This window comes from Poecilia latipinna, unplaced genomic scaffold (assembly GCF_001443285.1).
Source record: "Poecilia latipinna isolate Pla-1442-1.1 unplaced genomic scaffold, P_latipinna-1.0 Scaffold1297, whole genome shotgun sequence".
In the NCBI taxonomy this organism is placed as follows: domain Eukaryota; kingdom Metazoa; phylum Chordata; class Actinopteri; order Cyprinodontiformes; family Poeciliidae; genus Poecilia; species Poecilia latipinna.
In genome coordinates, this window is record NW_015113913.1 from 102,677 (window position 1) to 128,477 (window position 25,801).

The window sequence follows — 25,801 nt, forward strand, 5'->3', positions numbered from 1 at the left end:
CAGAAAATGTTTGGAAACCACTGGGGGGGCGCAGAAAAAAAAGTTTGGGAACCACTGACTTAAGCTGTTAAAAATGCTATATAAATGAAATATGACTTAAAAATATTAAATAAAGGAAGAATAAAGTGTGAAAAACTAAAAAGATGTGTGTGGTTGGGGGTTAATTGATTATTTTCATGACCTCTGTTCATTCAGATGGTCATTTTGAGCAAACAATATGACCAGATTTAAAAGCAGCAGCACAAGCGAGTACGGTGTATTAGCAGAGCTAGCTAACAACTGATGATGTCATCTGGGACACATTACTGTGGAATATTATATTGAGTTGTTAGAATGTCATAAAAGTCATGAAGCTGTCAAACAGCCACTCTTTAGTCAGAGGCTTCTACAGATTAGTTGCAACACTGACTGCTAGAGAGATACTTCCTGCCCAAAGCATCACCATCCACAACAGCTGAAGATCATTTAAGTTACAACATTTAATTTTCCTTTTTGATAAATAAAAAATTTCTGAACTGAATTAAATGTTGTGAATATCTGAATGAACCAATTTTATACCAGAAAAAGTCCTAAATAACAGATAGTTACATAAACAATACTTTTAAAGCTGCGATTCCATTTTGACTTAAAGCTGCACCATGCTTTTTCTCCCTTTTGGAGTTTCACTGTGATTAAATGGAGGTGCTTTTAGTTTAGTTTATTTACATTCCTGCCTCAGATTTTCTATTCGAAAATATTTAAGAATATTAATATTAAGAGCTTCATTTTATTTATCTGAATCATGCTGGAGAGGGTACTTTAAACATACTTTGCATTTTGGTTAATGTATGAAACATAAAAGATTTTCTAGGTGAACTCTCAAAATAGACTTTCAAACAACCAAGTACACTCCCTGTGTTTGTCTAGATGCTCCCTAGATTTAAAATAGATTCAGAGCCATTTTCATCTTTCACATGACGTAAATCCTGCTCAGGTAAAGTTTCAGTAAAAAACAAACAGATCTGTCAGGAGGACAGAGCAAAGTGAAATAAAGTCCATCAAACAAAAATCTTTTTTGTTGAACTTGCTTTTGATTCAACATTCAGTTCCATTGGCTTTCTAGAAATTGACTTGTCAGCGTTGTTTGGAAAAGTTCTCCAAACCAATCAGATTATCCACACACTTGGAGATTTAGTTCTGGACTGTCCCAAAGCCCCTCATTGTCCTCCCATCAATTAATTATTTTGTTGATTTTCTAAGGTGCAGAGTTTCCCTATAAAACCTCAATTAACGAATTGATCAATCAATTTATCAACTCACAGTTCGTCTGGACAGTTGATGGGCTGTGCTATTCTGTAGCCGTCCTTTAGGTAGGCCGACATCTCGAAAGGGTCGATGTCAACGTAGGGGGTCTGGCCCAACGTCATGAGCTCCCACAGCGTCACTCCGAAGGCCCACTGCGAACACACAGAGCATGATTACATAACCGCTCAGCTCCAGTCATCACAAGTTGTTGGCCTCCATATGTTTTCACTTTACAGGATAAACATCATCGCCATTTGTTTAATGGACGCGGAAAACCGGCGGTGCCCTCTTGTGTTTTGAAATAAGAGGGCATGAACAATGTGAGGAAATTATGTCAAAAATGTCCTTGGAATATAAATCACCACAGCGAGTTTTTGTTGAGGGACAGAAAGTTTAAACTGCAGGGCGGCTGTTGTGAGAAGGGACACAGAGTGATCAGGCTACTGTTGCTTCTCGTGCTGAGCTTTTCAGAGACTAAAAGTAAAAAATGTTCATCAAAACAAACTTGCACTCACTTCATTAGTGATTGCTGGTTATTTTTGATTTAGTGATTCTTTTCAGGACCAGAAGCCCAGATCTAACTGGTTGGCTTTAATTAGGCTGATTCAGTTAGCTCAATAAAACTAATCAGACTGTAGCTCCTGGAACTGAGGAAATACTGTCTTTCAGGCTGCAGTTTTTTTTTTTTTTTTTTTTTTTTTTTTCATTAACATGGCCTTTATGGTTAACACCCAGGGTGATATGGCCATGGCCTACAGGGGCGGCAAAAAAACTGAATCATTTTCTTTCAATGTGTCGAAAAATATTGCTGTACACTTACTAATGAACACGTCCTTTTTCTGAATTGGTCTACACCATGTACCCAGAAAAGTCAAGTTGTACAAGATGGTTTGTACCCCTCGAGAGTGAAATGATGATATACACAATAAAGCCTGCTCTTACGTCACTGCTTACGGCCACTGCAAACATTTCCAGCAAGTTCTTAGCAGTGTGGCAGTAACTCTCTGATCACATCCATCTTCCAATGTGGTGTGTGAAACCCAGTGGTGTAAAGGTACAGAGTATGTACTGGATGTGTGTAACGGTGATGCACAGAGACTTGTAAGGACTTCCCCAGACGCTTAGCTGCTTGGTAATGCCGGGCCTCTATAAACTGTAAGCATCATGGAGCAGCATGACCATAAGAGGAATGTTGAAGGATGGAAGTGAGCAACTGGCTGGAGTGAAAGTCTCTGTGGATCTGCTAAGTGTTGCTGCTTGCCATCTTTAAACAGGAAGGAGAGGAGCAGAAACACACAGTGGGCTTTTTCTGCGCCTCCCTTCCCCTTTTTAAAACCATGAGCATCTGTTAAAAGAATGCCCAGAACACAATTGATCCCGTTTCCTGGATGGGTCCTCTCAGCCTCGCGCTTCTTGAAAATAAACTAAAACCCTCGGGTACGGGAAACGCCGTACCTGCCGGTGGATTTCTTACCACGTCACTGGCACTGGAAAAGTCGTTGTTGAGCAGGCTTTCCAGGGCCATCCAGCGGACGGGACGGTTCTCGTTGTCCCCCAGGCAGTGGTAATCCATCGGAAATAGATCCCGAGCGAGGGCGTTGTCCGTGATCTTCACTTGCATGTTGTCGTCAATGCTGTCAGGGGGCAAGAAAGGGAGGGTTTAGGCATTCCCCGACCCAAAAAATAACTTAACTGGAGCATGATGGGAATCAGCGAGGACAATTGTTGCCACTTACACGCAGTTCCGAGCAGCGAGGTCTTTGTGGATGACCTCCCTGCGAGCCAGGTAGCTCATTCCGCATGCGATCTGGATGGCCATGTAGACCAGGTCCTGCTGAGAGATGGCCTGACAGGAAATGGGAGAAGCGCAGAGTGAAAACGAGCAGATGAGAGGGAGATGAAGAAACACAAGAGGGAGAACAGAGCACAGCTGATGGGACTTTAATGTGGTGGAACATATGATGTGTATTGAACTTCCTGCGTTTCCTTTGTAATGGGTCAAAGATGAGCACTACATACCTGCTGACTACTTCTGTTCAAAGCTCAAAATGTTTCAAAAGCATGTCTCAGCACATAATTATTACAATTTTGTATGCATTTTTTAAAATTCAGATTGCCTTAAATAAGTATTTCTCTTAATAATCTGCAACCTTAGTAGAGGTCCATGCTGTGTCTCAGTTTCACTTTCTGCAGACTTTCAGAACTCATTAAGCCTTAGAAATGAACAAGTTCTTGCATATTCTGCTTTAAAATCTATAATTTTTTGTCGCTGTAATATCTCAGATGAATATCTCCCTGAAACATAAATAATAGGGTTTGGAAAAAAACAAAAACAAAAACTAGCACAACCTATTTTTCTTAACGGCTAACAAACGTGACATGGCACACTTTCCTAAATACCTACAGTCAGATTAAAAAAGACAGAACGAGAAGAGACCCTGCATGGAATAAGAGTAAAAATAAAACGTGATCCACTCATTATTCTGTTGCAAAGTTAATGGACATTTTTTGACGCTTAAGACTTTTTACTGTTTTTGGTTTCATGAAATTCTAGAGCTACAAACCAGAAACTTTTTAGTGAAAAATACACATTGAACACACGTTCATTAAGTTAAATAAAGTGTTTTCAAACATTTTACAAATGGACAAAAGAGGTTAGAAAATGGCACACTGTTCTTGTATTTAGGCAAACACCTGACATCCTTTTACTGGCATACAATAATGTTCTTTTCTATGTTTCATTCTGATATCACATGTTTAATTTTTTTTGTTGAACACATAAAAAGAAAATAATTCACCATAATATTATCTAGTGTTTTTAATCAGAAAAGAAACACTGACTTGGTGATTTTGAGGAATATTGCAAAACATTTCAACATCACTGACGCGATGAGAATTCAATTGGATTGTTTGTCAAATCTTGCTGTTTTTACTTCTTCCCTTTCTGAGAAGTTGCATAAATTTCTTTTGTTCTGTTTTTTTTTGTACCCTATGCTACTTGTGAAGTGCATGGGTGTGTTTGGTGGTGTGTTCCTTTAACATGCATGACTGTCCACCACAGCTGAGAAGATGACGACACCTTCAAAGAAACTCAGTAATGACAACGCCACATGTCCAAGTGTACATTTCTATTTTCATCTAGTACAATTAAATGAATCCTTGGCTCAGGAACACACACACACACGCACACACAGTGCATTTTCCTTGATGTCCTATCGGAAGACAAGGGAGTGTGAGATGAAACCAAAATAAATCATACCTCATCACAAAAAAAAAAAAAGAAAACTCAAACAGCGCACGAAGACAAGTGAAATATCAGCTACTGAAGGTGAAAAACAACCAAGCAACACTTAGTTTAAATTAGAGATGTGCTGATCAGGGTTTTTCCTGCCGATTCCAATTCCGATCACCCATGAGGGCCGATCACCGATACCAATCACATAATAATTATTTTTTTAATCATAAGCACTACTGGTTACATTATGTGGAAAAAGGAACCATGAATTCACATTAATTTAGACAAAAACTTGTTTTTAATAACTTTTTCCAAGAAAAAAACAAAACAGGCATTGTGCAAATTGTACTGCTATTGATAATACTATCTTTAATAGACTGAAAACATATGAAGGCTCTGAAGAGGCTAAATAATGCAAAGAGCCATAAAAATTCAAGTATAAAACTTAACATTCAAAGGCAAAAACAGGTTCCATTACAATAAACAATCCTGAGTTACTGAATGAAAACTTCCTGATAGCATGGCGGCTAGCTGATTACTGCTAGTTCTGATTGGCTGTTTCTGACTGAGCGGAGTAATTATGCAGATCAGGGAGGAGATCGATTATTTTTTCAGAAACTATCTGTTTCATGTTAAGAGAGCAAAGTTTTAATACGTATGTAAAATTTATTTTTTAAGTTAGATGCTGCAGCTTCAAACAGAGGTTCGGTGTGAGTCACTACCAGGTGGAGCAGAAGCGAAGCTCCGTCTGTGAAATATTACTCTGTAGCGTAGCAGCGGTTCAACAGGAGAGCAGAACCAGCGTCTGACATCGCAGCTCGAAGACAAATAATTTTCCAGGTTATTTGTTTAGCTTTCTGACCGTCATGCTAATCCGGGTGAGTGTTTGTAGCTGTGCGCTGCTTTACCTGCTATCTGATCCTCCATGTCTTTTTTACTGCAGTGAGCCTCGATGTAGCCAAACTCCGTCAAGTATCTCATTGTTTTTATTCCATATTAGCTTCGTTGTGTTGATGCATTTTGACGCGCTTCAATTTTCCGCAGCAACACGCTGCAAACTTCCCCATTCACTCAGTGCGTTATAGTTCCACATCGCTTAGGATTTGTTGCTACACGTTTGCGCAGTGTGAAGGAAAGAGGAGACCAGCTGCACAGGCAGGCTGCGAAATGAGATGCAGGTGATCGGTTTGTGAGATCGGCAACAAGAGACCGTGACCGACGATCACCGATCATACACTTTTTCACAGATATCGGCCGATTATGATCGGTGGCCGATCGATCGGCACACCTCTAGTTTAAATAGTTTAAAAGTTACCAGTTTGCTTTAAAATTGTTCTTTAAATGTACCCACAAGTTAAATAAGAAACCTGCAAGTCCTTGCTATTATCAAACAGGGTTTCTTAAACTGTTTAAAGGCACAGTAATGTTAATCTTTTGCGTTTCGTTACAGTAAAAATCCCAAAAAAATCATAATTCTGTCACTGAGCAATACAAGTTAGTTTGGTTATTTACTTTGGTCTTAAACAGAAAAGGTTTAGTGTGACTTTATGTCTGATAGTGAGAATAAAACTGTTATATGTTACACAAAACATTTAGTTTCAACTATAAATGAAATAGGGTGAAAAAACAGGATCACCCCCCCAAACTAGTAAAAGTTTATAGATTTATATAACAGAAAAGAAAACTACAGAAAACTGTATCTGTCTCTTTTAGGTGCCAAAAGCACTCAGCGAAATGAGAGGTGGCTGATGTGTAGTTTGAACCTTCACAAAGGGCTTTTGATTAATGCAAACAGATGGCAAGCTTCATCTTGTGATTGCGAAATGTTTGCTAAATCTGTATTGTGGAGCTGATTGAGTGGTTGGATCCGAGCTGGACATTTGCCAACTGCATCAAAGACTCGCAGGTTTGGCTACACAAAAGCCTGACTGTCTGTACGAACGCAGTGAAAATCTCTGCCCCCGAGGACCGGCTTTATGGCTATATAAACAGTGTTTGTGATAACAGTGTGAACGGTAGTTCCTCTAGCTGCTACTTTTGTGGTGATTGCTGCTGAAACACAAAAATGCTTTTCAGACTTGACACTTTGAAGGAGCCTGAAACGTCTAATTGAGGAGCTTTTACTGTATCAGATGTCTCAGTGTGCTGCAGGGTTATTATAGTTCATTATAATTCAGTTGTGACGTTTTTATTTTTTACTAATGCAGTTGGTTTTATTTAGTTTTTAGAGTTAGCTTGCTAGTTTTTATTGTTTAAATATTGTTTAGTTTCAGTTTAGTTTTTATTATATCTACAGGAGCAGATTTAGTTTTTTCATACTTTCAATTCAATTCTATAAAAAATGTTTAAATTACACGTTGTAACTCATTAATTCAAAATTCTTCAGAGTTATTGAAGAATTTCAATAACTCGGTTAATACAGACCTTTAGCAGTCTGTATTACAGCAAATTTGAAAAAGCCTCTGACTAAAGGCACTCTGTTTTTACTTTTGCTTTAAGTTTTTTGGTCAACGTGATTATGAATACAAAGATTGGTTAATGAATACTTGGTTACTGAATCATTTTAAGAAATGGATTCAATTATTGTTGAACAACCACTGACTGGCGTTTTATCCCGACTTTGGCTGTTGTTATTTTATGGAGCAGCGTAAGTGCTGCCAGGAACATAGAGTGCCGTAATTTGCCAGTAGCTGACGTTAAGTGCTTGTGACGGATCAGAAGGCTGATAAATACATGTTTCAGTATGTTTTAGTTTCAGATATGCAAGATATATTTCCAGTCAGTTTTTCTCCATTAATTGCAATTTTTATTAATTTCAGTTAGAAATGTTTCCTCAATTTCAGTTTGTTATTTTTAGGGGTGTTTCGGTCCGATATCAGCCAAAAAATGAGTATCTGCTTATATCGGCTATTGTTGTTGATTATTGTTCTCTATTAGCGTAATATTACTTGGTAACACCTTTTCTAGACAACAAAACAAGTAACAAAAGTGTGGACAAATCATGCTGATATCGTATCGAGCCAATAGCTGTATCGGCCATTACCCAAATCTGAGATCTCCGTATCGTACTGTGAGGTGAAAAGGTCGTATTGCGACACCCCTACGTATTTCGTTCAGTTTGGTTAGGAATAATAACCTGGGTGTGGTGTCATACATGACTTGTACTTACCTGAACATATCATCATCATTATTTCAAGCGGCTTTAAAGCTACTGTGAACAAACGCCTCACCTGAGGGTTGTTAGCCTCAGCTAGCTTGCACTGGCGCAGGAAGAGCTTGAGGTTGCCCCAGGCCATGAAGGGCAGCAGCACCATGGGCTTCTCTCCCTCCTCTGTACACACGTGACATATTGGGAGCAAGTTTCTAAAGAAAGGCAGAACAATGGAGACAGTGAATAACTCAGCAGATTTACTGCAAGTGTGGAGGAGCAGCAGATAAAAAAACAACACTGCCAACTGAGGTCATCCAGACCATTGAAGGGGGTGGATGTGTTGGGGAACTTATGAATGTGCTGACCGCTAACGCAACAAAGAGGAAGCACAGAAGGAACATGAAAGCATCTTAGTGAGAAACACGTAACCTTGTAGAGGATTGACGCTGCTGTAAAGCGGAGTCAGTGAAGGAAATGAGAAAATGACCAGCAGGAATAAAATGCACGTCCAACTCCTCATTTTATGGGTTTTGTGTTAGGCTTTTCTTGCTGTTAGGTTTGTTTTTTATTATTTATTCTCAAATGTTGAGGCAAAGTATGAGGAAAGGGTCAACACTCCGCGCCCTTCTGACACCATCAGAAGGGTGTGGAGTGTAAGAACAGCGGTGTTCCTCCACCAGCTACAAAACAAACAGATGACCATAGGAAGTGAACTGAAATCATGTTGCTAGAAAATGTTTTACTGATAAGAATACATACGGTTTAACACTAGGCTTTGTGCAGGTTTCACCAAGTCAGATTTAAGACTTTTTAAAGACCTTTAGAAGACTACTGTGAATTAAATTTAAGACCTGTGGAGGGAATGTTTAAGTCTCATGGCTTCGATCTAACATGGTTGATGTCTGCAGAGCCAAAGAAAGAGCTCTTGGTTGTTTTTCTTTTTTTTTTCTTTTTTTTTTTACCATTTCTAAAAACTTTGCAGTCATCATCTGATCTTTAGTGGAGGATTTACTGGGATGTCAACTCACTGGAAGAATAGCAGCTGCCTTCAATGTTTTCTCCTTTTGAATAGTCGTTCTACTTTATTGTTATTGCACAAAGACAGAGTACAAAGAAGAAAATACTGAGAACCTGAAAGTGTGACTATAACACATATAGATGTATAAACGATTTCTGGTGTAGGTAAGCAAAAAGAAAAAAAAAATGCACATGCTCTAAAACGTCATGTGTACTTACCTTTTCCCCACAACTGTAAATAATGACAATATAAAAAGCAAATTTGTTTTACAAGCACAAAGTGAAATTTAATTCACTTCATATTTTTGCACATATATGGTGACATTATGATTTTTACTCTTTTTTTCACTTCAGCAAAAACATTAAAACTCCTTCTGGCTGCTCCTACTTACCTATGATGAAGTCCTCTAAGTTTACAACTTTCTGTGAGCATCATGGTCACCTGCACCTCTGAGGCATGATCTGAAAAAGAATCGGACAAAAAAAAAAAAAATGGAAACCTAAAGCCATGTGTAAATGTGTAAAGAGAATTACAGCAGTGAAAAAACCTTTATTTTAATAAACGTATCCTTTCTGTTGCAGAGCTCCTCTCTTGTAGTGGGAAACTTCAGAGGGAAATCTGACCTGTGCCAGGTTTTAATCAGTGTCTGCAGCTTTGGCTTCGTCTGGTACTTATTGTTCCCTTCCCAAGGGGTACATGAGACGGAAGCAAGGATTTTTTAACAAAGCCATAACTGGTAGAGGGGATATTGTTCACAGAGTGGTATCCACCCCACTCTGAGTAAACACCAGAGAACGGAGAGGTCAAGAGGAAGCTGGCAGAGAAAGCTGACACATGCGGCTGACAAAGAAGCTGGCCGGAGCACCAGCCCTCTCTCAGACATGCAAACCTGCAGCGTGGAAATGACTTCAGAGTCCTTTACTGTCCAGCCTGACCGTTCATTTATTGGACTGGATCCAGATCTGGTTTTCTGCCAAACCCGTTAGGTTAGCAGAGGCTAATTCTGTCCGACACCGCGTCCAGTGTACAGCGGATCCCCAGGATTTGCTCATAAAGAAAACAAAATGTTAAACGCAGCATTTACTTGTCAAGACTATGGCTGTGAATCGATTACTGAAATAACTGTCAGCTGATTTAGTAACAGATTAATTGCTAACTGGAGATAACTGGGAGCTATTTGCTTAAAGGACAAAATATTCAGAGCAGTAATTAAGCCAAAATTGTACAAAAATTTAAGATGAAACCCTTTTTTTTCCCCACAATTCCTCAAATAGCAGTTTTAGCTTTACCAGGTTCAAATTCTTAAAAAAACCCTCCTTATTAATTAAAAGCCTAAACAGATCAGCCCTACACTATATCAATAAGTTGAGCAGAAAAAGCCCAACTTTTTACATGTTGATGTTTCACATTTTTGAGCTGCAGATGCAACCTTTGCTACAATCAGACGTTCACTAGAGGAATGCTCTTATTGCATTTTAGGAAATAAAATGTTTATTTTCTTATTTTTAAAAAAAGAAACTGAATTATTTATGTGTGCTTTCTATTGTATTTCTAACATTGCATAAAATAAGCTTCACAGGCTAAATGAAAAATCTGCAAAATGTGGGATCATTTAATCAAATGTGATCTGAGTTTTTCCTTTTCTTTCACCCAAACGCACTTAATCAACAATTTGTGTTTTGTTTTGGTCATACTGTGATTGCCAGGTTTACAACCAGGATGTAACTCCAGTGAAACCATCTTTACCCCTCATCATGATGCTACCACTAGTATGCTATAGAGTGAAGATGGGGTCTCTGGAAGATGTGTGTTTATTTAGAGATGTTCATACAGATGTTCTTGCTCTAAGTTTTCATGGCAGAAAATGTTTCTCCCAACAGCACGTGCTTGACTCATTTTATTGCCCACTCTGTTTGTAGAAAACGGCATTAGTCAGCACATACCTTTCACTGTCTTCACAAAGACCTGCTTCTCCTTGGTGGGGTCCTTTTCATCCAGCAGCACTCCGTGGAAGATGCGGCCAAAAGTGCCTGACAGAGACAAACCACAGGGGGTTCAATGGGAGCGAGGAGGCCAGAGGCGTCGCATTCATCAACTGAAAGGTCACCTCGCTCACCAGCTGATCTGTGGACAGAGTGTGGACGCGTCTCTGCCCAAGACGCTTTGTCTGTACGGAGGGATTACGGGGCTTTGGCTCGAGTTTAGCTGAAAACTGAAAAACTGGATCTTTCATCACTTAGGACGGTGCAGAAATGCGCACACTGTGGTGAGAAGAAACAGCGGTGGGAAGGCGGGGGGGTGTGTGGGGCTTAGCTTTCATTATCTTAATGTTACATCACCACCCGGGGACATTTCGGAGGCCATTTTAGAGCATAAACCATCTACATAAACTTAGAAAACAAATGGCAGCCTGGGGGCAAACTGAGCCTTAGTCTCAACAGGAAAACGAGACGGAGCTGGAGAAGAGGGTTAGAGTTTAAGTGTCTCCCTCCCCTCCGCACCGTCTTCATCAAGCCTGTCTGGACCTGCAGGCTCCTTCACCCTTCAGCCCTGTATGTCACGTATTTGGAGTCTCGTGTTTCGACTGCCAGTAATTGATTTCTATAGTACATTGCTAAATTATTCAAGATTTCTCAAGTTTTGTTTTTTTTTTCTTCCAGATTTTGTCACATTGCAGCTCAAATTTTCAGGAGTTTTATGTGGATTTAGTAAGAGGTCTGTGGTTGTTATATTTCACAATGTAACAGGAAGTTAACAAAGTTAACAAAGCACCCAGATCACATATATGTCAGAGCAAATTGATGAGAGGCTTTATTTATTTGCGGAAATCTGCGAAGCCATTGGCAAGGAACAGATCTGGGATATTTAGCATGTTGCTACACGATGAGAAATCTGTTTACAATGAAAAACATCTTGACTTAAGTATATTTATGACGAAAAACAGTGAAAAGTTGTGTTAAACAATTATTAAACAGTATTGTAAAGTCTGTTTATTTGTAAAATGAAAGCAAAATGTAAAAAAAAAACTAAATAATTTGTCATCTACATAATGTTTGTTAAATGCAGAAGATAAAGAATCCAGAGGTTGAAAAGAGGTCATACCTTTGGCCAAAAATGCTTAGCAATGTTTCACAATGCAAACATAACAACAACAACAACAAAAATAAAATGCTAGCTTTAGCTTTCTTGGTGGATAGTGAATTTTCTTCTGGGTGTTTTCATGCAAAGAACCACAAAGAAACACAAGTAGTTTAATAAATATTCTCTTTTTCTAAAGTTGTCCCTTTTTGTTCTTCAGTTGCAAATTGAGTGCTTTTTTTTTTTGACAAAAAATTGTTTAGCTGGATTGAGGACAAAACGGCGGTTCCAAAAGACCCCTGTGTTAGTGAATTAAAAACCAAAATTATTAACGAGTTTGGCTCAAAAAGTTTTTATGTGGCAAACCAAAGAGACACTGCAAAAACACAAAATCTTACAAGTATTTTTGGTCTTGTTTCTAGTGCAAATATTTAAATAGTTGCACTAGAAACAAGTGCACATATTTAAATATGCACTGTCTTGCTGAAAACTTGTAAGTAACTTTTCAGCAAGACAGAGGACCTTGTATTTACTAATTACTTTCTTAATATTGATGAACAAGCATTAGTTCTGTTGGCAAATTATTTAAGTTAAAACATGACATTTTTCCAGTGTTATAAGTGAAATAATCTGCTAATGGAACTAGTACTTGTTCATCACTACTAAGGAAAAAGTTACTCTAAGTTCGATGTCTTACTTCAAGTGTACCAAGTTGTCTGCGCGAGAAACTTGACCAAAATTACTTGGTAAGATTTTGTGTTTTTGCAACGCAGAAAGTCAATACTTTATCTAAATCAGAGGAAAAAGCACTTATTTTTTCTGAAATCCTGTTTCTGTTGTTCTGTGATAATCCATACATAAAATTCTTTCATTTAATGCAAAATACTAAAATTTAAAATCAGTTTCCAGAATGCATAGGAATTATGCGTCAAGAAAAGGGAAAATCTAAAATAAATAAATAAAAGAACACTTTTTGCAAAATGTCACCCTTGTCTACATTCCAGATCATTTATAAGTGTTCAAAATCAAAATGCAAAACTCAGATTTGAAACTCTGTCATTTCATTTCGTGAGCCTTTCAGCCTTGATTACAGAAAAGTGCACAAAGCTAAACATCACACAGATGCATGAGATTTCGCTAAGAAACTGGCTGCCAATATTCTCTGTTTAGTGTCAATTTCAGAATTATAAAGCATGTAAAAGCTTTCTGGGGGAAACATCAGTATATTTCAGAGTTAATTCAAAGTCGCCACATAATTTTGCTGAAAAGAAAAATGACTGGAAATGAGTTTCATATTTAAAACTTTTTTTTGTTGCTGTTCATTTACAGGAAAGCCAAAGGCTGATCTGAACACTGCCTACTTCCCACATTACATTTAAAAACAGAAGTGATGAAAAAAAAAAAAAAAAAAAAACACAACACCCACAGACTTCTAATGGATTGAGTTGTATACGTTCCTGGTGATTCATGCGTCGTAACTGCGGCCCAGTGTAGGGCTGATGTCCAGAAAGGGAAGTTCACCATAATAACCATCCCATGAACACGCTGTAAACAGAGTGACTGCTGTATGTGATGAAACTGAAGCCCACAGCAGCTGTGATTGCATTTCTGCTGAGCTGAAGAAAGATGTTTGGAAGCTTGAATGAACGTCAATGCCCCCACCACCCCCTCAGTGTGTTACATACTGTTCCTGGCAAGTATTCATCAACACCAATCTGATGAGGCACGCTCATCCCCTGCAGAGAACGTCAACAACTTTCATATCAATTCTGGAAGGGGTTATTAAAAGGCCATGTGCTACACAATAAGCCTGAGTGGGTTCTGTGATAATCCATACATAAAATTCATTAATTTAAACATTTTAACAGCTGAAACGTGTTTATAGAGCAGAGCTGTGTTGGTTTAGTTTGTGTTACAAAGCTCAAGTCTTCACCTCTTAAGAGTTTTGTTTTTGCTTTGTCTCACTTTTTGAAAAGAATCTACCCAAACCAATCCAGACCTGTGTGTGTAGAGGATGCTCTACATTGTTATAATCCATTAGTTACATTTCACCATCTGATTTCTGCCTGTACTTTAACCTCTAAAGTTAAAGTACAGGCAGACTGATTTAAATGTTTAAAATTGAGTTAATTGCAGGGTCTGTAACTAATTAATCACAATTAATTACATTTTAATCTAACATTATCGACAAAATAAGGAATATTTTCAGTTCAAAACCAACTTCTGCTGGTAATTATTGAATAAATAGACATATGAGCTCAACAACAGATAGATATTGTTTTCAATCTGTTGTTTAGGTTATTCAACCTTCAGATTGGAGCAGAGTGTTGTACTCATTCAGCTTTCAGGGGTTTCAGAAATGTGAACTGGCTGACATCACTATTGGGGACGTCTGTGCTGCAGCTTAGATGCTATTTAAGGCTTGAATAGCTTTACTCATAGGCTAACTGCTTTTAGCACAACTGGAACTCAACTATAGTGTTTTCCAGTCTTTTCAATCAGATCATGTTTAGGGGGCCAAGAGAATCCCACTAAACATCGGTGTTGTTGGTGGATGTGCGTCAGATTTGCGGGTGTAGCAGAGAAGGATTAGGAACCTTTGTATGTTGGGGAACAAACATGCAATTAATTGCATCAAAGTATTTAAAGCGTTAAAGTCTGTGTAATTAATGAGTCAAAATTAACGCGCTAAACTCTCAGTCCTAACTTCTTGTGACTATGAGACGGATACCTTCCTGTAAGACGTCTCGCAGCGTGACTCTGTCCCTTGAGATGGCGATGTCCTTCACTTTGGCCTTGGCCTCCATTAACGTCACGCTCCTCAGGTCATTCTTCTCTATTCGGAGCGAAGGGTAACCTGTGAAAGGAAAGAGAAATATTCTTATTGCGCAAACGTTACAGCTTTCTCTGAGCGTGGTGGACTTTTCTTCTTAGATCGCTGAAGCAGTTGCTATAATTCAAATAAATTCCAGCGATTACAAGAAACAGACTCAGGAAGACGTGCTGTACTTACATGCATATTGCATATCAGCCACCTCATGCAAAGTCCTGTATTACAGCAATGTTGTTGCATAATCTTCCACAGTGTCTGCACTGTCATTAGCTGCAGGCCTACACAGTTCCCCCCACCTTTTACATGTCAAGGAAAACGGCAAACGTTTCATCTTCAGGATGCCGATGATGAGCGACGGCTTGTTTTCACTTCTTTGCATCTGCAGCCTGAAACTATTAAATCTGCGCCACCAGCCTGAACTGCAGAGATTTGAAAAACTAGACTTGAATTGTTTTGCTTTTCCAAGTGGTATGAAAACTGGGTTTTATTTGAAAGGGGTTGAAAAGACACACATCATAATATTCAAATCTTATATTAAAAACCTTACATTACTTTGCAGAAATCTATCATATTACATTCCAAAAAATACTTTAAAGTGTATCATTGTTCAGAAAAAGTTGAAGGGATTCACAAAAGACTGTATTTTAGATGAACTCTTAAAGAAAACTGACCAGAACAAAAGTGGACAAAATAAAAAATCAACAACAGATGATGTATGCAGACATATCATCTGAAAGCTGATATAATGACAGTAAGACATTGCTTAATATTGAGAAGAATATTTAAGAAAACTCACATTTGTAAAAACAGGTTGATGCTGCCCCCTAGAGGTTACAACATCAACACTCATTTCAACCTTGTTGCAATGAGGAGTAAACAAAGGTGGAGTCAAATCGAGGCACAAGACAGAAAACAAACAAACAAACAAACACTGGACAGGAGGGTTGGAGTTGAGGCAGATGTGTAAACAATTGGAAGAGGACAATAAAGTACATCAGAGATGGATTTCTGTTTTCTGTTCGCTCCGTCAACATTTCGAAGATTTCCCCTGAAAAAGGGACGATTTATGCAGGAAAAAACAAGAAAACTGTTGGTTTCTCAGATAAAAAGGTTCTGAGACATGCTGCAACTAAACATTATTTTAGTGAGCAATTATTTTTGATGATTAATCGAAAAATCAGATGAAAAAAATACTGGAACTTTTTCATTTAACCTCAAGTTTTTTTTTGTTTTTTTTTTAAATACAATTTTAGAATCGCAAAAAAAGATGCAAATAAATAATTCTGGGTAAAACAGATTGACAGAAAAATGTGAATTTATCTTAAATAAAAATTTTTTAAAACAAATTTTGGGCAGTTTTGGCTTAACAGCTCTCAATGTGTTTTCTTAGCCAATGGTCTCTTTTTGAGTTTGTATTCTCCAAATGTCGATTAATCGATTACTAAATTACTCAACGGTTATTGTAATAATTGATTAATCATGATTAATCACTTCAGCCGTAACCGAGTGTGTTCTTTCCACATGTGTGTTAAATTACAAGCAGCAAATTAGAAGCAGCTAATTTTGGATTTTTTTTTTTTTTTTTACAAGTTATCTTTCTCAGGTGTTCAAATCTAATAATATCTGAGTTACTTTAAAAATGAAGTCAGAGGAAGGACAAATGGCATCAGAGCATATGCATTAGTCAGGAATGTCAGCTGCAACATGGTGCGTCACTGCAGCAGGTGATAGGAAGGATGAAAAAGGTGCAGTAAAGGTGATCCGTTTTCTCCTTCTGAGTTTTAGATCTCAGTTATGGAAAACGCAGGATTTAAAAATGGTGGCAGCATTTTGGAAATCTTAGAGTGAAGATAGAGTCTATTTGGTCTACAAGGGGAAACGTCGCTCAAACAGCACCTCTAAAATCATCTCGTCTTTGTTTAAAACTATTCATAAACCCTGTCTTAGTTTAGACACACTCACACAGTGTGGCATCTCCTTTGCTTTATACAACTGAGGACTGTTCAGAACTAAAGGCTTATTATGTGGTCAGAACTGCATGGTTGAACAAGCCAAGACAAGAGTGCAGCTATTTAAAAAAGTGGAACATTAAATCACACACAGTGACATTTTTAAAGGATTTCATAAAAGATAAAACATGAATGTGTTAGTGTGGAACATTTATTCCCGTTACAGGTCTTCCATCTGGGACATTTTCATTGCGTTGGCATATTTTCAACAATGCAGCAGGACAAAACCCTGTGACCTGGTTCAGCTTTTAAGAAAAACATTTTTGGCCTAAAAATCATTTGAATCTTGTTAATACTAAGAGCTTTATGAAATTCAGAGATTGGTTTCAAAAGTCTGATTGGTGAATCCTTAAATTAAATGAACACATCTTTATTCTTTGATGTCCATTGGTGCCATCAGAATTTTCTCACGTTATTAAAAACTAAAACACAAAAAATGTTAAGACTTATCAGAGTTTTTTTGTTTTTTTTTTATCCAAGCCAAGCTGAGTTCCTGAAGCCCTGAGGGAGCATTTGTTGGAGCTGGTAAAGTGTGGCAATAGCGTAGCGTGTGCTGCGGCGTTGTGTTTTTGATTCCTCTTCCTAATGAACTTACTTTTGGTTTCATGAGGGGGGGCACCTGGGTTTTGGAAGGAGGAGGCAGCAAGCTGGAGAATGGGCGCAGAGCCAGGGTGATTGTCTAATGACAGGAGGGGAAGGCAGGGAGTGGAAGGAGGGAGAAAGAAAGGGAGAAATAAGCAATTACAAGGATTGCTCACACAAATTACAACGGCACCTGAACGGATAAATGGACGTAAATACATCTGATTTTCAGTTTCCTTACACATCCGTTAAACTGAGCATGCTGGGGTGAATTTCACTATAAAGCTCTGGGTTAATTGTATTGGTATAAGACAGAGAGAAAAGGCAAAAAGGTGAAATGCAGATTTAATCCACAAGAGGGCGGTGATGGATCAATGATTGACATTTTATCACTGGTTCTCAAAGTAAAGCATTCCAGTTAATCTAGCAGGTGATTTACCTCTGCAGAGCTGAATCAACACATGTAACAAACAAGAAGAGGATATAAGAGTCACTTTTCATCTTATTTAAGATTCACTAATGTTCTCTAACAAATCAAGGCCTTCAATGAACAGCTGCATTTATAGAGAGAATAAATCCCAACATGCAATTGAATATTTCCTAACTAAAGCTACAATCATGCAGCAGGTAAATGTGGCCCAAATCTGTTTTCTTCCCCACATGTGACTTTTTGCAGCAGTCTGAATGGCCCAATTCCCAACTTTACACGGCCCACACCCCTGAACAAATAAATCAGATCTGTGCCACTTCCACATGTGGCACCAAGTCGGGTACGTATCCGATTGTTTTCAAAGCATCTGCAGTCTGAACGGTCACGTCGCATTTTATCCGATTTTTACGTCATAATTCTGCACCAGAAGAAGCAAAACGCTGTAAATTAGGACATAAACAACGACTGAAAATTATATTTACGAACTTATGAAAGACGTGTCATTGAAGCGCATCACGTCACAACCCCACCACTCTTAGTTCTGACTACACATTGAAACAGACTTTTCTACAGGAGTTGCAGTCAATGCACCACAAAAAAACCCTGATATTGATTTTGTTTCCATTTCACTGGCTTCTTTCGATACCGTCGGCCACTGCTGAATAAACTTTAAAAACCAATCCATAAACATAGTTACTTCTGTAAACAATGCACTGTTGTGTGACGTCTACATTGTTTTTCTGTGCATGTGGGTCGCTTTGTTGTAGAAATCTGTTCACACACAGAAGTCACGTTGCGGTCGGGTTTAATTATTAGAATCAAGGATAACGCAAAACAAAATAAATCAAGGTCCTCAATTGGGCTGGACTTTGTTACGGGGCATCAGAATAACTTCACAGTTATGCCTTACTAAATTCCAGCAAAAAACGTTGAAAGGTATGGTTGCAAAATAAGAAAAAAAAGAAAAGAAAAAAAAAAGTTCAAGGAGAGTGGAAACTTTGGCGCTGCACAGTATCTGGTGTGACCCACAATGGAAAATCAAATAATTCTGACCTTCAGACCACTGAGGCACCTGCAGCAAATTACCAATCCGGAAAACATCCAAACCCAGGAAAAAAAAAAAAAAAAAAAAAAAAAAAGAAATGACTGCTGTCATGCATCTAGTGGCCAAAAACGCTGACATGTTTTCAGTGATGCTAAAATCTCCTTATTCTAACAGTTTTATTACTAGTGATGGTCAATAGATAAATTAATCAAGTCTAAAGAAATCAGAGGAAACATTAATGTGGCGAGGGTCAATTCCTAAACCCAGTTTAGAACTGTGTTTCTCATGAGTGGGGAAAGAAAACGCCTAGCAGATGAAAGAGACTAGAAGTTATGAAATGGAACAAAAAAAAACCCACAAGAGTTCACCAGAGTCTGAACTTTGACCTCATTAAAACCTGCCTAATAAATTAAAGGTGTCAAGAGCCAAGTCTTTAGTTAATGGCATCCCCCCCCCCGATCCCTTTAATATGATGAACTTCACAGCGGTTTGTATTGGCGGAGGGACTGAACAGATCCAGACATCCTCAGGTAGAACCAGCGAGAGTTCATCACATCTGCACTCAAACAAACGGCCCAAATCCGACGCTTCAGAAAGGTTCAGGGTTGTTTTGTTTATATGTAGCATTTAAGTTTGTTAGCACAAGTCTATCTTTCCCAGCAGGTTCTGTAATCGCATCAAGTAGGAGTTTGATCACTTCCTGCCAGGTCTGGCATGAAAAGGTGGCCTTTCCCCCCCTCCATCAACCGCTGCCTGATCCGAAGCACATGGTGCTGATATTTACACGCCGCAAAGAGCAGAGGAGGTCACAGGGCTGACAGCCACAAAAAGAAAGACAAACACCTTGGCAGCGGCTGCGTTCGTCATCATATGATACCGAGTGAGGCCAATTGTGTTATTCAGTCAACTATTAGATTTGGAAAAGCATCTGCCGTTTGCAGATGCTGGCAGAGGGACGGTATAAAAAAATAAATAAATAGCACGCCGGACGGAGTTATGGATCTAATCTAATCTAATGTGGAGGATAACGGTGTGAAAGCCGAATGCATCTGGTCTCTCACATACACACACACACACACGCGCGCACACACGGACACACACACACACACGCACGCGCACACACAGTACAGATGGAGCAAGAACACCTTACTGGTGACGGAAGCGGCGTTGTTTGGCGTGTCGGCCCTCAGGTACTGAGTGGTCTGGGTGGACGGCTGAGAGAGACCCTGTGAGCTTCCGCTGTCGCTCACACTGACACAGAGGAGAGAAAACATGACGCAGGTGATCAAACAGCAGAGATAAAAATAAACACTGATTTGGTTTCTGTTATTTAGTTTCAATCCAATTCAGGTCATTCTATTCTATTCTATAGTGCCAATTTACAGCAAATGTTGACTCGAGGCACTTTCCAAAAGAAAAAACATTTCACGAAAAAAATAAATAAATATTTGAAACACAATAAAAACATGTATGGTTGCATGTATTTGCATTAATAGTTGCGATCGCGACATCGTAACTTCCTGGAGGGACTGGAATAGAAATGGCACTAGAAAGTCAAGTCACAAATGTTTCTCTATTGAAAATCTATGTTAATTTTTAGACCCTAACAATGTGCAGAGCCCTGCTAATGCATGTACAGCTCCTGAACCATTTCACTATTCAAAAAACAAGCAGGGTAATTATTTTATTGGGATTTTATGAGAAGACAAACTGCATCATTCTGCATAACCGCAAAGTTATGCAAAAAGGAAACATATTTTTTTACATATGAGCTCTTAGTTATTTTTTTTCTCAAATAAAAGCACAAGTGTGGTACGAGTTGGTACAATATTCTATGATCCAGCTCAAAACAAAAAATGGTAAAATGCAGCATCAGACATTTACTTGTCTGAAACAAAAGAATCATGTATCATTATTGTTCTACTTTTTCTTCCTTTTAGACTTTGGGGTGTTCTAGCAAATAAAATCCCAATAAAATACCTTGAATCTTGTGGATGTGGTGGGAGGAAACAGAAAATGTTTATGGTTCTTTCAGCAACAACAGATAGGATAGGTTACCGAGTCAACAATAGGTAGGCTACCTTCTTCTGTTAGTCTTGAAGAAGGTAGCAGAGGAATTACGAAACTATCATGAACCTTCAACTGGGGGTCAAGAAGAAATTAGGGAAGTATAATTCAATAGAGAAATATTTATTCAACGATTTTAAATCAAATGAGACTTCCTGAGTTGTGAGCAGAGTTTAACTCCAGGCAAAACAGGTGAAGCGTCTTAAAAAAATTAAGTACTTAGTCGGAAAAGTCAAAGGCTCAGATTAAACTGATTTTCTTCCTCCTTTGAACTCAAGCAGCTTCAAAGTGAAAAGTAATTTGCATCACAGCTTTAAATGAATAAACCCAACATGTTTTAGCTAAATCTGAAAGTTTTAGCTTTTTATTTGGGACCCAACTTAATTGCATTAAGCATAAAATGCATTTCAGGTGAGTGCCTATCAGAGCTCTAACTGCTATAGACGAGCACAAGTGGATGAAAACTCCAACCTGTCCTCCATCTCCACCCTCTTGACGCTGTGCAGGTGGAGGATGGCCAGGATGATGGCCACCAGAAATATAACGATGCAGCAGACGCTCACGCTGATGTAGAACACCTGGGTGGAGGTGGTGGGCGTGGCCACACCGTCAACTGTTAAAAAACCCAAAAGGATGACGGTAAATAAAGAAAACCTGGGTGAGGATTAAACAGTGTTTAACAGTGTTGAGCTTTTGTTAAAAAAAGTACAAACTTGAATAAGAAAGCAGAGCTTTAAGTGCCTCTAAGACTTTACTTTGAGTCCAATGTCACTACTTTAAAAACGTGGGTTAGGACGTATTCCTCCATCCTAACCCAGCAAAAGGAAGACAAACCCACTAACGGTGCTTTCTTACTCTCACAAAGAGTCTGTATGGACGCCCCAGGAGAAGAAAAGCCATTCAGAGTTCGCTCTGATAGTTTGGAGCAGATGGAGGTACGGTTACTTACAGCCCGCTGTGGTCGCGCTGTTATTGTTGACAGTAACGGGAATGTTTGAGTTGGAGTCCATTCCTGTTTGGAGAAGAAGAAAGATTAGGAAAGATGATTTGATTAAACCTGAGTAACACATGAATGTGGTCAATTAAATGATGCAATTAAAAGATGCAGAATGCTGACAAGAAATACAACGAATGTATTTCATGGAACCAAATTATTAAAAAGTAAAGAAAAACTAAATTATCTGCTCCACCTACAATGCCATGCTAAAGTATTCACACCCCTTGAACATTTTCACTATGGATGCACTGACATGACAATTTGGACCCAAATCACATACAGCAACAAGGCAGAAAAAACATCGATTAATATTATCAACCCAATTTTATATGCTTTTCATTATTTTTTCATGCTTTTACATTATTGTACAAATGAAAATCTGCAATCTATATTCCGACAACCCAAAACAAAATCCAGGCAACCTTCATAAACAATCTAATTGTTGACTGTATGTAATTTGAACTTTGGAAAAAAAGAAAAAGTGCAAGGGGATGGCTGTCATTCTGCTAATGTTCATCAGGGAAGAGGGAAGCATGGTGGAGGCAGAGTCGTGCTGTGGGGATGAAATGCTGAGGCTTTGGAAACCTTGTATCTTTCATATGCTATAAAATGCTGTACATATCAAATATGATTAAAAAGGAGTTTGACTTCATAATTTAAGCCTTGGAATTGGGCCTGTTTCTTTAAAAACTCCTGCTGTTTCTGAAACTCCACCTTCAGGAAGTCATCACAACGTGGCTCCTCTATTAACCCTTTAACAACACTTTTACCAGTGTTTCACTGAGAAGTAGATTTTGTAATCAGCTCAGCAGATATGCAGTTCCATCAGGTGTTTGCTAATTGTTACTGGGTAGTCTGAAGGAGCTGAGTGTGGGAGTTGCAGGGAAGGGCTGCTCTGAAGCTGTAGCTCCGAGGAGGAGCTTCGTCTTGAAGGTGGGGATAGCTCCAGCCACGCGTTTTCCACAGATTAAAGAATATTAAAGGATTTCTCAAACATGCACTAAAGAATCAAAGCAACACTCCAGATGTGTTTTTGATGAGGGAATAACATTACAGTAACATGATGAAAAGCTCAAAACATATTATTTTATGCAACACTGCTCTTTTAAAACCTATGGTTTGACGTGTAAAAACCAAAGGGAAATATCTCTAAACAATAAGCAGCTGTACTAGAAGTAAAAGGTGATTCCATTAGGCATTAATCCTTAATGAAACCACTTCAATAAGCATATTTTGAAAACCAAGCATAGTGTTGGATCATGTGCTATCCACACATTAAAGTTTGTGTTCATTTGTAAACAAATCATAAAGCGTTCAAGAGGTGTGAGTACATTTACAGGGCATTGTTCCCAAATGCACATGATGATCCAACATAATGACAGATCATAAATGTTTGCAGTTCATTCATGCAACCACAGCTGTCCTGCCATACAATGGGAACAAGATTCCTTGTTTTTTTTTTTGAAGGGGAAAAAAAAAAAAAAAAAAAAAAAAAACTCATCCAGACAACAGACTCAGCTCCACTGTCTCAGTTTTGTTGAAACTCTAACCAGAACCAGAATTCGTACTTTTGAAGCACATTTTCCTCCTCTTGAAGTTGAGCACTGTGAAGTTGGCGTGGCTGGTCAGGTTGAGCTGCATGGTGACAAACGCCTCTTCATCCACGTTCTCTGAACAGACGATGTCCACCCTGAAGACTGTAGAGGAAGCACAGACATGAGCCAAAGACACATACAATGTCTGTGGGTAAGAGAAATGAATACATATGACAGAGTACTAGACTCTACAAAACTTTTTTTTTTCTTTTTTTCCCAAGTCAAAATTATTAGGAGCATTATGGAAGAGTCTCTTGCGGTTCAGGAGCCTCAGGCAGCAGATCCCTGATGTAGAATTTAATTATTTTTTTATTGGTTTGAGCTTTAAATCGTTTGGAGAAAAACGGTTCACCAGACAAAAATCAACTTTGCTACACTGCTGCCTCAGTCATGGAGCATTTCTATGCCGTACGACTGGCGGGACAAATCTTGAGTGACGCCGTCGACCTTCTGTCTCCTGAAGCTGCTTGGAGTTGATTACAGTTTATCAACCAGCTTGTTGACAACTGATTACAGGGTTTCAGCAGAGCTTCATGACTCCAAGTCAAACATCTTAATGTTGTGATTCTGAACCAAATCCCACTCTTTAGTCATGGCAGTGCTCTTGGGCAAACCTCTGAGGAAGCCAACTCCCTTACCCCACACATGGACTGTGTCAGGATGAAAGGCTGCTGGCACAGAGCTGGACTCACTGCAGCATTCAGCTTTTCTTCTCGCAACAAATGATTTCCCAGATGTCTCAAACAATGGCAAGGAATTTGTCCTTCATCTTTGTCCTTCCTGTAACATTTCAGTCTGTCATTTCTGAGATGCGGTAACAAACTGATGACCTATTCACAGAGAACCAGATACCACCAAGCTCTGCACTGGTGGCAACAAGAGTTTGGTGAGCTCCCCAGAAGAGGACATCATGAACACTTCGTCACTGAACCTTTCACACTGAAGTTCTTCCTCACCTGGTAATCTGCTCTTCCAGATGAAATATTCTTAGCAGCAGTTTCCTTTTTCACTAGAAGTTTTTACCTGTGCTTTTGACCTAATCCGACTGAAATATTTCTCTCTGATCAACAGAAAAACGTTAAAAGCTCAATATTTTTTCTACTAAACGTAATATTCATCAACCCCTCCAGTTTTTCACAATTGCAGAAATTTACCCAAAATTCAACAGATTCCCAATTATTTTTGTGCTAATGGTCAAAAGACATTGAGTTTAAGTAACTGCCAACTCCAACCTGCAGGTGGCAGTATTAGTTACTTCTGCTACACTCAGCCTTACATGATGTCATTTTAAAGTGCCCTGTGGCAGGTTACAAAGGTCAAACTATTCACGCTATTCACTAGCGTTCTGCGTGCGTGTGCAGAACTTGTCGGCTTTTTTCCCCCTCGTTTTATTTCTTCCACATGTAGATTTTGAAAATATAGCAAAATTCCTTACAAGTATCTCTAAATTAACATCACACAGTGGGGTTAATTTAGACAATAACAATTTAGACAACAATCAAAATCCTTATTTTTATAAATTTCTATCAAATAAATCTGTATTCATATGATAAATCAGAACAATTTTACAGAGTGCAAATTTTCATGGTAAAAACTGGAGCTGCAAAGGTTTCAAACCAACATGGAATTGATAAACTAAGTTAACAATGAGCATCCTGGTCATGGTTTTAAATTATGCAAATTGAAAGTGTTTTAAATGTGACCAACGCGGTGAGCAATAAAACTAAACATGGAACGTTTTATGGACCTGAGGGAATGCGGGGAACCTCCCCCTGACTGGAGATGTTGCTCCCTGGAGTCTTCAGGACGGCAGGGTTCTCCACGAAGAATCCAAGCTGGTAGTCGACCTTTAAATGACAAATTAATATCAACAAGCATACTAATATTTAATGTTTGGAGAGGTAATTAGGGAGACATGGATCTGAATCCTTACCTTTGACCTGGAATACCATGTGAAGTAAAGGTTGTTAGTCTCAGTGGGCACAGGCATGTTGAAGGAGAGAGCGTAATGATTCACCATGTCGTCTCGGACGTAGTAGAGCTCTGCATCCAGACCTGTGGACCAAACAAGTTACAAATGATTAAAACAGAGTGGAAAATAATATAAAATATCAAATGTCATTATTCTACGCCAGGAGAGAGCAAGACCTCCAGCAGATAACAGGAAGGCTAACCAGATTCCAGTTTCACCCTTTTGCGCTGTTAGCCTTCTGATGCTGAACCTGGATATGGAAATGTTTGTATCCTTTTCAAAATCTGCCAAAATTATCTGTAAACTAATTTATTTGTTTTTAGTCAAATATTGTGCATTTATTATATCATTAAACAGAACTAAAAAATAAAGTAGTTTTCCCATTTTTTATGCACTAAAAGAATATTATGTCATTTTTGTGGCACACAGATACTTTGAACTTGACAGCTTCAACCCACTGCGACAAAAGGTTTGAACATGTCTGCTCTAGGAAATACACACACAC

General features: G+C 38.6%; 1 protein-coding gene across 2 annotated transcripts in view; it reads right to left on the bottom strand.

Annotated features, from left to right (window-relative positions):
• ryk (receptor like tyrosine kinase) overlaps positions 1-25,801 on the bottom strand; it is a 48,089-nt gene that overhangs the window by 7,155 nt on the left and 15,133 nt on the right. The window contains exons 2-15 of one of the 2 annotated variants that reach the window (XM_015055132.1): positions 25,258-25,379; positions 25,072-25,171; positions 23,298-23,426; positions 21,682-21,744; positions 21,204-21,345; positions 19,816-19,916; positions 17,204-17,287; positions 14,498-14,623; positions 10,632-10,718; positions 9,080-9,149; positions 7,750-7,882; positions 3,021-3,130; positions 2,759-2,918; positions 1,300-1,436 (exon numbers count right to left, since the gene is read on the bottom strand). In XM_015055132.1, the coding sequence (XP_014910618.1) occupies positions 1,300-1,436; positions 2,759-2,918; positions 3,021-3,130; positions 7,750-7,882; positions 9,080-9,149; positions 10,632-10,718; positions 14,498-14,623; positions 17,204-17,287; positions 19,816-19,916; positions 21,204-21,345; positions 21,682-21,744; positions 23,298-23,426; positions 25,072-25,171; positions 25,258-25,379 (1,564 nt within the window). The remainder of the gene's footprint in view (positions 1-1,299; positions 1,437-2,758; positions 2,919-3,020; positions 3,131-7,749; positions 7,883-9,079; positions 9,150-10,631; positions 10,719-14,497; positions 14,624-17,203; positions 17,288-19,815; positions 19,917-21,203; positions 21,346-21,681; positions 21,745-23,297; positions 23,427-25,071; positions 25,172-25,257; positions 25,380-25,801) is intronic. The other variant, XM_015055133.1, reaches the window with a different exon arrangement.